This window comes from Archocentrus centrarchus, chromosome 7, assembly GCF_007364275.1.
Source record: "Archocentrus centrarchus isolate MPI-CPG fArcCen1 chromosome 7, fArcCen1, whole genome shotgun sequence".
In the NCBI taxonomy this organism is placed as follows: Eukaryota; Metazoa; Chordata; class Actinopteri; order Cichliformes; family Cichlidae; genus Archocentrus; species Archocentrus centrarchus.
The window spans coordinates 32,342,077-32,354,806 of NC_044352.1; the positions used below are offsets into that span (position 1 = coordinate 32,342,077).

Sequence of the window (12,730 nt, forward strand, 5' to 3'; positions counted from 1 at the left end):
AGGCTGGGGACACTAAGTCCAAACAGACCCCCATAAATCATAAATAAAATGGTACTTGTATAGGGCCTTTCTACTCATTTAGCACTCAAAGCACTTTCTACTACATGTCTCATTCATCCAGTCACTTGCACATCCATACAGTACTTTGATCTATGCCTAAGCACTCACACTCTGATGGATCTATGTGTGGCAACTTGGGCTTCATTATCTTGCCCAAGGATACTTCAGTATGTGGACTGGAGGAGTCAGAGATTGATCCATCAGCCTTCCAATTGGTGGACTGGGAGCAGCTGTGGCTGTTGGGAAGAAAAGCTTTTCAAAGTGGTTTAAAGACAGTCGGTAAGTTATGTCAGTGTATCAAGACGGGGCTTTTAAATGCTTGGGTTAGATTAAGTTACTACTAGTAGTAAAATAACAGGTCACTGTTCTGCAAAATAAAAGCCTGTAATAGAAGTTTTGTATTATATAAGTCCATGAATAAGTGAGATCTGCACACTATTATAAGTCTCAAAGGGCTACAGGGGGCCAATAAGATAGAAGTCTTTAACACCATTTAAGGCATGAAAACTTTTTCCTGATTTGCCTAACCTTTGTAATTTCTTATATTACAACTCAAGGCAAAAACAAGCTGGCGGTGTTTCAGAGGACAGGAGACATGAAGGATGCAGGATGAGGAGAGACAAACCAGCAGAAAGATGGAGCAGAGTTAACTGTGTATGAAGTAGCACAGAGCAGGTTAAAGGAACTGTGAGTACAGAAACACATAATACACTAATGTCAAGAGGCTAATTTACCATTAGAAACATCTTTCAGTAATTACATTAGCAGAGCTGAAAACTGCTGTGCTTATCACAAAAGGCATTAAATTTTGCTTAGTTTGAGGTTTGGAGCTTCACACTCCACAACACTAATGTGTAAATTATTGTTTCTTTGATCACTGCAGTTGTGTTGGTCTGTGCTAATGTATTTGGAAAAAGGTTTTCTAAGCTGGACTTTAACAGGAAAAACTTGCATGAGGTACCACAATGTACCACTGGAACACAGGAGATACTGATTGAAACTGTTCTCAAAATCTGGATATTAGTAGATTTTCCATTAAACGTTATTCATATTTTAGGATCAGTGTTACAATGAAGCATATTTCTTTACATTTCTGGATGATTTAGTGTTGCTCAACATAAAACCAAATTTCATTGTATTCAGAAAACAAAACCTTTCTAATTGATTTCAAACTTTTGAGCTGTGGTGTAGATTGCACTTAGAGTGTGATCATTGATTACAGCAGTTGATACAGGAGCATCAGTACAGGGAGAGACTGTTAAAAAGTTATGAGCTGTCTTCCTGCAGAGAAAGTGGAGCTGGTCATCCTCAAAATGCTGCCAAGAGAGGCAGCTGGGAGGACTCAATGATGCTCTGCCTCTGTGGTGAAGCACAGACACAGGCCTTAAGCAACCAAGAGCCACTCATAAGCATGACAGATTCAAAAGCATCAACAAAGTGGACATGTTAAATACCTATGCATCACTAATCACAGAAAAGGAGCATGCAATAAAGTGGGCTTGTTAGGCACAGTTTGGTATCAGCCTTCAAACAGTTCAACTCAAGTTTTGTTGAAAGAGAGTTTGAAAAAAAAATCCTCATCACACTACAATACAATACACACTACTGCTAGTAACAATCACTGCAGTGTTGTAATGTCACTAGGCTATTCTTTACTTACTTTTACTTACTTGTAAAGTGTCTTGAAAGGTACCTATAAATAAAATGTAGTAGTAGTAGTAGTAGTAGTAGTATTGGCATCTTTTCATTGGCTTCTCTCTATCCAGTCCAGAATTTAAAATCCTTCTCTTCAAATCAGGTCCTGCCATATCTGAAAGACCTCTCAGTCCCACACTATCCTAACAGAGAACTTTGCTTTCAAACTGCAGGTTTACTTTAGCTTCTTCAAGTTTGTTAGAGTAGAATTGGAGGCAGAACCTTCAGCTTTCAGTCCCCTCTCCTGTGGAACCAGCTCCCAGTTTGGATTCAGGAGACAGACACCCTCTCTATTTTTAAGATTAGAGTCAAAACTTTGCTGATAAAGCTTATAGTCAGATCAGATCACCCTAAGCCATCTCTCAGTTAGCCTATGAGATGCTACGACTGCTGGGGGACTTCACATTTTTTCTTATTTTCTCCCTTCCCTCACCCCCAACTGGTTGTGGCAGATGACTGCCCCTCCCTGAGCCTGGTTCTGCTGGAGGTTTCTTCCTGTTAAAAAGGAGATTTTCCTTCCCACTGTTGCCAAGTGTTTGCTCATAGGGGGTCGTTTGATTGTTGGGGGTTTTCTCTCTAATGTTCTAGGGGTTTTTTGCCTTACAATATAAGACACCTGTTGTTAATTGACACTATATAAATTGAACTGAATTAGACTGAAATTGAGTTTAAAGTCTAATCAAGCCTAAAATTATCACACACAGTTTGAAAAACCAGCAAAATAAAATACAGTTGCATCAACCACAAACTGACCTGCCTATTTAAATGCATCAATAGCAGCTTCTTCCTGAAGTCCTCGTCACCCTCAAAACTCGCAACCATCAGACCAGCAGCTGTTATATTTAACTTTAATTTAATTGTTTTTTCCTGTTTAAAAATAAACATGGAAAAAGATATTTTGATTGTATGAGTTATTTTTTTTATGTATGGAAGTCCTTAAAATGCATACATGTATATATGAATATCCAGCAGTCATATTAGCCTCCTGAGATCCTATACCATCATATGGAGACATTACAGTGAGACTTTTCTTCATCTTACAATTCATTCTGTTAATATTTTCCTAAACAATTATGAGCTTATATTTTTATACTGTGAAATAAAGCTATTATCTCCAAATGAGGACATACTTAACCCTTATGCCCTCCTCAAATTTTGCACCGTCTGGATGCCTTTGTGGCAAAAATGTACACGCACCTAAAAACTGCTATAAAATCATCATACATCAATATTTTTTTTGCTTTTTTTCATAAATCACTTTAAAATCTCTTTTCATAATTTTTCTCTTGTCTTCTTAATCGTGATAGAACAAACAGAGGATCCAATTAGTCCATCCATTCACTTCCGCTTATCCTGTTCAGGGTCATGCGGGGGGGCTGGAGCCTATCCCAGCTAACATAGGGTGAAAGGCAGGGTACACCCTGTACAGGTCGCCAGCCTAACACAGAAAGACAGACAACCATCCATACTCTCTTTCACACCTATGGGCAATTTAGAGTGGCCAATTAACCTAACCCCAGTAAGTGCATGTCTTCAGACTGTGGGAGAAAACCCACGCAGACACAGGGAGAACATGCAAACTCCACACAGAGAGAGAGAGGGAGGGGCCCGGGCCAAGGCGGAATCAAACTCAGGCCTTCTAGATGGTATTCTAACTGTGAGGCAGCAGTGCTAACCACCGCGCCACCATGCTGCTGGGATCCAATTAGTGACAGATGTAAATGAGAAGCTTTTAGAGGAGAAGAGGGAACTGGTACAGAAGATAATTGAGGCCAAGGAGATGGGCCGCAAGGGCATGAAGACCACCTCAACAGCTACCTTCACTCACATTTAACATGTGTTCATGCAGCTTTGTTTTGATTGGTTGACCCTCCAAAACAGATGGTCTTTGAAAAGCTGACGATTAGGGTTGTGTTTATGTGTACATATTTTAACCTTATTATAAAATTTTATGTTTAGCATTTAATGCAAAAGATTTTTTTTAATTAGTTGTTAGTCTGACGTGTTGGGCAAATTGTTGTGAAGTTGTGAGTGAGTGTGAACATCACTGGGTTCAAGGGTTAACCTCTTAGAAGTGGAAAATAAACAACTGCAGGACTAAACCTTGAAACTCTCCAAATAAGTCAGTAAGTTAGAGTGTGCTCTGAGGAATATCCACTCACTGTACAGCTTGGAGGCAATACTTGATACATCTTTATGTATATATTTCACTTCTATTGTTTTGTTTTTTTACTGCTTTAGCCTATACAAGACTGGTATTTTTCTATAAAGTTATTCAAAATGAAAGCATTGCTATTTGGCTAAATGTTCCAGGTTGTATTCTCTCTCAGCGGATGTTTCCCTTATTGTCTTATTGTAATTTTAAAAAACTTTGGCAATAAATTTTAAAAATTCTGCCCACTGATGGTCTCTCTGACCGCATCCTCCATACTTCTGCACCAAGGTAAGGTAGTTTTGAGAGAACAACCTTGTTGTACTAAAATATTGATTGTTGATTTGTAATTTGGGCAATTTGCACATTATTGGTGGTTTGTCCTCAGTCTGACGTCAGGTTCCTGTGACAAGCTGGACATCCTGGATCCAATCTGTCGTGTGAAGGTGGGTGAGGGTGTGCTGGTGGATGGTACTCAGACACCTTTCTCCACTCACCCACCATCAGAGCAGGGATACCTGAATCTTACTTCTCCACTGATTCCTCCAGCTTCTACCAAAGGCACAGAGGAGAGCTCTAAAAACAGTGACCGAGTATGAGATGGTGGCACAAGGTCTGACTTCATCTAGAGAAAAAAAAAAAGCTGCATGAAAAGAATAAATATGTATATAAAATGCAAATGATCCTTGTTAAAGAGTAATAATATATATATATATATATATATATATATATATATATATATATATATATATATATATATATATATATATATATGGGAATGTTAGAAAACAATACGTTTTCTAACATTCCCATATAGTTTTTGTTTTGTTTTTTACAAACCCAACAAATCAAATCCAGAACGTGGCAACAGGCAACTGATAAAGTCTATAAATCCAAACAGGAGACGCACAAGGGAAAATAACAGTACAATGCAACAGTGAACAAAGTACAACTAAAGCTATTTAAACTAACACAGACACTAAGGCTAATCAGACAAACAAAGCACACCTGGATGAGAAACAGGGCCATGCACTATGAAGCAAGTTTGACATATGCAGGTATTTTCCATTACCTGGATTTGCTTGCAGGAGGAAGGCCAGAGCAGGCACAGTGTGCAGGTTATATGGGCATGATCGCTTCTTCTCAGTATTTGCAAACTAATAAACAAGTCTTCTGCTTCAGTATACTGTTTAGATGAAAAAACTTTGATCCTGATCACTGTTGCCAACTCTTCAGTAAGGAAAGTAGTGTCCTAAAAGTCGCTATATGACATCATCTAATTTGCATAATTGATTATTTGCATGTTGCAATCGAGGCTGTAGGTGAGAGGAATAACATCTTTGGAGACTAAAAGGCCAGTGAAACACATAGAAGGTAGTGGACAGTTTTCTACTTGCATTTTTCAGATGCTAAGTACAAATGTTATCCATGCTACATGCCTTATTGTCTTTCAATGTCATGATTGCATTATATATTTCTTGAGGGGAGACAATCACATTCTCATTACTATGTATGTCACCCACCACATAAGCGCTACTTTTGACACAAACAGCTCAGTGTAGTGCTCCTGCCATAACTTAGTAATTTCTTTTACATCACTGACACCATCATTAGTAGTAGGAAGTGATGTTTTGCAATTATTCATTTTCTTAATTTCTTTCCAAAAGTCCTTGACATTATTATTTTTAACTGTCTTGCAAGAGAGTCAGACCTCATACTGTTTTTGTTTCTCTTCATAAATCTTAAAGCATATTTAAAATTTGCATTTGCCTGTTTTTATACTCAAAGGGCCACGTCTATGTTTACCTGAATCAAACCATGCTTTAAGAGCAGTCATTCCAGCCTGGCTTGATGCCATGTGAGCTGGTTTTATACAGAGGCTTACTTGAGGTAAGAAGGGACGTCACAACATTCTCATACATAGTGCATAACTCTATGTTGAGGGACCAAAATAATATCTCAATGTTTTTAGCTGAATGGCGAAATATATCTTGATACTTTTTTCTTCCCAAAGGTATAAACAAAAAGGCACTTCTGAGTCAAAGCTACATGTCCCAAATGTCACACAGACACTTTTATTAACATTCAGCTGTAAATGTACATGAGGAATTGCTCAAAAATAAACCACTGGCATATTTAAATAATAATGCTCCTCAAATAAATAAATGCTTTTTTCCCTTCATAAGAAAAGACTCATAGCTGTGCTATTAAAATGTAAACAGTAAAAATACAGAGCGAAAATAGCAAAAGGCTGGCTTATTCTCTAAAAAGCCAGTCTGCAGTGAAGTAGACTTCACCAAAAGTGCTTCCTCCTGTGTAAGATAACAAACATGTAAATAAACAGACTGAACAAACTTCCATCCTTCAGTCAGCAGGATTTCATCCAGCTCAGTAAATCCATAGACATATGCGCTGATGTATCACAGCAAAGGGCTCACCTGCTCAATGCCGGGTGGTATCCACCGGTTGCATCACGAGAACACGAACAGACCCACTTCCGCCATTAAGGTCACGTGACTTACGGTATAAACCAACAGCCAGGTACTCTTGGGGGGTCCGGGCGATGCCAAAGCGTCTGAACGGACGCAGTACGAAGGCTGTATGTACACAAAACACGACGATAGCGGAGGATTTAAGGTTAACAAAAAACTCTCCATAGAAAACTCGCTAAATTTGTCGCTAGTTGCTTTTTGGAAAACTGCTAGGGGGGGGGGTCTGAAAATCTGCTAAATCTAGCGACAAAGTCGCCAAGTTGGCAACAGTGATGCCAAAGGTCTTGAGAAAGCTGAGCACATGACATATTTTACTCACAGGCATTCATACAGAACTGCAGCAGCACTCTTTCTAAGAGCCCTGATGTGTAACTGTAAAATAAGGCAGGTTATTGTCAGTATTTAAAACATTCAACCACCATTCGATTTCTCTTCCTCAGGAGATGTGTGCTTGTATTTTTCTCATTTCTAACGATTATAATTTTTTTAATTATTTAGCTTTTTTTCACAAAAATCTTCCCATTCATTTGAATGAATCCTCATTCAACTTCCTCCTCTTTCAACTCTTCCACATAGTTTCAGCTACAGACACCATTCAAGCTTTAAAATAAAGCCAAGACATTGAACTATTCATCTTGTATTTATCTTTTCAGTAACTTTGATGGTTTTTCTTCAGTAAAGTTTGATGTATTTTTTCACCCCTGTCAGACTTTATAATGGGTGTGTATTGGATGGAATGTTGGCGGATAGACTGAGAGCTCCAGCTGACAGAGTGGGAGATTTCAAATTTTTCTTTTTAAACTTCCGCTGTGTCCACAGTGTTCACTCTACAGCCATCATTTTACCCTCAAAATGTAGAGCTGCTCCTCTTCTTTCACACAATGTGTCTCTCAACCCTAACAGATAGAAATATTTTAAACTGTGAGGATCCAAGTACAGGGAGTACCTTCCAAATCCTCCATTAAGAACAATGTAATTTTAGAGAGGAGATTTTCTTAAAACAAGAAAAGAGCCCTTTTTTAAAACTGCTCCCATGACAACATTTTTAACACCAGGTAAATAAAAAACACACTGCTGTTTAGAGCAGGTCCTTGTGGTGCTCACAGTTTAAAAATTATTTTGATAGGCGCTATAGTTTTTGATTTAGAAGCAGTTGTTCAACAGGTGCACCGAGGCAAATTTAATAGGAATTTGCCACAGAGTGCCTGTAATTCAGCAGGTAGGCAGTGCACCTTATGGCTGTTTTCAGTTGGTGGATTTAAATGTAAACAGGCATTCTGATTGGCAGATTGAACTTTAAAGTGATGGGTGGATTTGTCTTCAGAATGCAAGTGGTTGAAAGCAGTAGAACGTAGTCACCCTTTGATCTTTGAGCGTAGAGTGACTTTCACTTTCCCCAGAATTCATAAGTAGCTCGTGAGTAAAAATTACAGCACAGAGTGCAACTGCATTTCTTTGGTGAATACAAACGAAACATATTTCAGTGATTTCAAGAAAACAAAAATGAGTAACAACCAACAGCCCGTTCCATCTTCAGAAACCTGTGACAAAATTAAAGCAGAAAATGATGCTTTAAATAAAGAAAACGAAGCACTCCAGAAGGAGCTCCAACGCCTGCAGGAAACATCCAGACATCAAACGGTGTTAGAGAAAAACTACGAGGAGCTAACAAAGATAAATGAAGAACTCAAGGAAAAGAATACATTAATGAAAAAAGAAGTCCAGAGACTCAAGGATGATCGTGAGGAAATCGCAACTTTACTGGCTGAATGTTATGAGGCTGAAAAAGAAGCCAACAGAGACATTCAACAAGAGAATGAGAAGTTGCAGAAAGAGATTCAGGAGCTTCAGCAAGCTCTTGCAGAAGTAAAACCTTTAGTCAATGAAATGGACGTTGATGCCATGCTAGAGCCTCTGACGTCTCAAAATTGGATTTTGCGCCAGGAGCGGCAAAGTCTCTTTGAACAATATTTTAACTCTCAGAATCCAGAAAAACTGGAGAGGCTGAGGAACTTAAAAGAAGAAAATGCCGACTTGGAAGCTCAAATCAATGACATTAGGAACAATGTCCAAATGAGAAGAGCTTTGGAAGAGCTTAAAGCTGAGGAGAAAGCTCTGCAAAAACACAGCAGAAAACTTTTGATAAAACAAGCTGGTGTCTCCAAGCAGGTTGAAATTGAAGAAGACTGGAGACAAAAATATTTTGTGCTGAAGCATCAGACAGATGCCTTAAAGCAGAGAAATGAAAAAGCAGCTCAACAAATTCAGATCCTCAATAATAATTTAGAGGAGTTAGCTGCTGTTAAGATGTGTTATAAGACTCTGAAAGCAGAGAAAAAATACGTGACGAGTCAAAATACGACTGTGGAGAGGGAGCTTGCGGAGCTACGGATAGAGCTCCAAAAAGAACAAATTTTGCGGCAAAAAAATAAGCATCTCACAGCTGAGATTGAATTCCTCAGCCTGACAGCTTCTGCACTGCAAGCTGAAATCACAGAGCTGCGCAAAGGCCTCCAAGGCGAAAGCGTTCTTAGGCTAATGTATGAGTCATTGAAGGCTGAAAAAAAGGCCATTAGTCAGCGCAGTAACCGCATGCAAAAAGAACGGGAAACGCTGATAAAGAAAATGATGAAATAAAACGCTCTCAAGGAGAAATGTGCAGCAATGAGAGCTGAGAAAGACCTCCTGTGCATATGAGGTGATCAATAACAGAGGCACGGCGCTGATTAGGCGCCCCTGTGCTCCTTCACCTCCCCTCCTCCTGTCGCCGCCCTACCACCACACACACACACACACACACACACACACACACACACACACAAAAGATGCTCCAGCGCACGCTTTCGAGAACGCGCTCGATAGCGGGAGAAGATGGATAAAAATGTTGGGATGAAAAAAAGCTTTTCAAAGTGGACACATATCGGAAACCTGACAGATCCGTAAATACTATTTGATCTTTTACTTAATTCTTTTTCAAATGTTTCTTGGAAAATAGTGTTGTGTACACCTATATTATTGCATGTATAATTTACATGAGTATGTGTTTTAAAATTGCAAGACATGGGCAAGCCACCAAACAAAGTGGCTTGAGTCTTTTATCAAGCACAATGACCATGTCAATCCAGGGTTGTACGCTTACTTTATCAGGTGGCCGCGCTGGTACTACCAAGCTAAATTTTTCAGTAGCACAAAAATAATTTACTAGCACATTTTTTATTGGTTGAAAACATTTAATACTGTTCAAAAATGCATTTATCTAGGTTGACAACTGGTTCTTTAATTAAACAACATTCTCACATGAAAGAACCCTCACAAATAATGTAATGAACAAATTATTAACAGTTATTAAACTATGTCTATTCAGTTTGAAACTCTTTGAAACAGACTGTTTGGCCAACAAAAACAAAATCTAATAAAAAATAAATATCAATAAAAATAATAACACAAATAAATAAAAGTGATACCACTCACATTTAATATACAAGCTGTGTGCCTTACTGACAACACCGTGTGCTGTTGCACTTTACAGCCCTACATTTTTGGCCAAACAGGTGCCGGAGCACACAAAAGGTTAGAGAAAAGAGCCAAAACGTTTTTTCCGCCTCTCATTTGCAGCCACAAATTGGTTGCAAATTGACTTCTTATCCAGTAAGTCAAGTTTATCCTGATGGACATGACAGACAGCAACATGATTCCCAGACAGCAAAATGACTCCGCCCCCGATGTGCCACTGACTCCGCAACGGACCCGCAAAACCGGTCCGGATCGGTGTCCACTTGCACAACACCGGATCCGGAATGGATCAGAATTACGGATCAGGAAAAGCACATGACCGGACCCGAAACGGCTCCGGTCACTTCCCAGCTCATCGTTTTGGATCCGTTTATGTAGCATGTCATCTGGCGCGGATCCGCTCACGGTCAGTTTTGGATCCGTAAAGTTCTTAACCTAATCTGTAAAAGTGGGCTTGTATTAATAAATTAATAACTCTGCTGTGGCTGTCAGAACCATCATCTATCAGTGAAGCTGATCTTGGATCAGATTATACATGTTTACATTAAAGCAAAGCTGATGTTTGTCTGAAAACCTTTTACAACATTTTGTATCCAGTAAAGCAGAAATAATAAAATCCTCAATAAAAAGTGAGCTTGTTGCAGCCCATCAGTGTGATGTTCACTAAACAATGACTTCAGAAAGGAAATGCTCAAACTGTGGCAAAAACTTTATTAATCTAAAACACTTAACAGTTCAGACATTCAGACAGTTTTAGGCAATTAAGCTCAAAATCATTATTTACATGAACCAAACTAAGGAAACCCATCATACTGTCTTCAATTCATGTTTGGAGTCATAAAATATCCCCATACATCCACCCACCCCACAGAAAGAGCGTAAATGTGTGGGAACCACTGAGAACTGAGTTTGACTCACCAAGTGAGAAACTGTTTCACTTTCTGTTAGCATCTCTGGACTTAAATCTGTGCTTCATCTGTGAGTCCAGTTTTTAGGAAATGTCAGAGTTTCACATGTCTAACAAAAAGCTCTGGCTCCATAAAGTCCTCCAACCAAATCTGTGTCTGTGGAGCAGCAGTAACATCTTCTTGCACAGGGACAGCAGCACACCTCCTTCTGACTGCTGCAGGCTGAAGGCTTTAGGATGTGTTCAGAGGCAGCCTGGAAAACACGACTCTGCATCTGTAATCACACAAGCAGCAGCACTTCAATGAAATTCCTTTGAACACATCAGTTTATAACAGGGATCCTCAAATCCAGGCCTCGAGGTCCGGTGTCCTGCAGGTTTTAGATGTGTCCCTGATCCAACACACCTGATTCAAATGGCTGAATTACCTCCTCAGTATGCAGTCAAGTTCTCCAGTCCTGCTAATGACTTCTATATTTGACTCAGGTGTGTTGAAGCAGAGACACATCTAAAAATCATTATTATTGTTAATTTCCTCAAATAAATGTCCAAAACAGAAATGTGCTGACTAGCTGATATCTGCCTGCTTTTATTTATTTATATATATATATATATAATTTCTGTTTGTCAAATGGTCAGAAAGACACAAATGAGGTCACACAGACTCCCTGCCCTCACTACAGGCAGCTCCTCTTTAAGATTAGTTAACACACGAGCAACAACACCTTTAAACTTAAACAATAACAAACATGATGACCCTTGTGGCTCACAGCTTACCTGATATCAAAGCTCCTCCTCCTTTCTGGCTCCTCCATGGTCACATCCACCTGCTTGAGCACATGACATCAGAAGAGACACCACCACAGAGTTAGTGCTGCATAATTCGTATTTTACAGGTGCATTAGTTAAGATAGATTCCAGATGTTACACAGACCCTGTTCACACAACATCTGAACAAAGAGTCGCTGAAGCAGTGTTCAGATTGTATTGACCTTAATTAGGCAGCGTGCAAAGATGAGACAGCCTGAATAAGATCAACAGTGAGCTGCAGGCTGCAACACAACATACAGTGGCTTGCAAAAGTATTCATACCCCTTGAACTTTTCCATATTTTGTCACATTATAACCACAGACATAAATATGTTTCACTGGAATTTAATGTGAAAGACCAACACAAAGTAAACAAGGTGAATGAAAAGAAACAGTGCATTATGGGAACCCCCCCAGCAGCCTAGGCCTACAGCAGCATAACTGAGGGTTCAGGGTCACCTGATCCAGCCCTAACTATAAGCTTGATCAAAAAGGAAAGTTTTAAGCCTAATCTTAAAAATAGAGAGGGTGTTTGTGTCTCCCGAATCTAAGCTGGGAGCTGGTTCCACACAAGAGGGGCCTGAAAGCTGAAGGCTCTGCCTCCCATTACTTTTAAGTATCCTAGGAACCACAAGTAAGCCAGCAGTCTGAGAGCAAAGTGCTCTGTTGGGGTGATATGGGACTATAAGGTCTTTGAGATAAGATGGGGCCTGATTATTCAAGACCTTGTAGGTGAGGAGAAGGATTTTAAATTCTATTCTAGATTTAACAGGGAGCCAATGAAGAGAAGCCAATATGGGAGAAATTTATTACAAGTACTGTTACTGCTAAAGGAGGCCCAGGAGTAACTAAACATGTGACACCCAGAGCAGGAAAGTGCAGGAGGGCCAGGAGAAGAAGCCATGCTGGTAGTGAGTCGGCTAAGAGCTAAGCTACTAGCTGCGCTAAGCTAGCGAATTTCTAAAAACAAATAAAGTGAATAATGTGAGTACAAGTGATTCAGCAAAGAGTGTGCTCTAGATAAAGTAGGTGAAGATTACACTGAAATACGTTGTTATCCAGATAAATCGAGCTATAGAGATTAAACAGCTAACAGACAGC

At 39.4% G+C, this 12,730-nt stretch overlaps 1 protein-coding gene across 1 annotated transcript; it reads left to right on the plus strand.

The window, feature by feature from the left end:
• The first annotated feature begins 7,761 nt into the window (after positions 1–7,761).
• LOC115783630 (puff II/9-1 protein-like) lies at positions 7,762–9,789 on the plus strand. Its single transcript, XM_030734542.1, has one exon. It carries the CDS (start codon positions 7,903–7,905, stop codon positions 9,034–9,036), a length of 1,134 nt encoding a protein of 377 aa, XP_030590402.1. The 5' UTR covers positions 7,762–7,902; the 3' UTR covers positions 9,037–9,789.
• The last annotated feature ends 2,941 nt before the right edge of the window (positions 9,790–12,730 follow it).

What these genes read in the sequence shown, in the direction of transcription:
- LOC115783630 (XM_030734542.1), top strand. Translation starts at nt 7,903, where the DNA reads ATGAGTAACAACCAACAGCCCGTTCCATCTTCAGAAACCTGTGACAAA.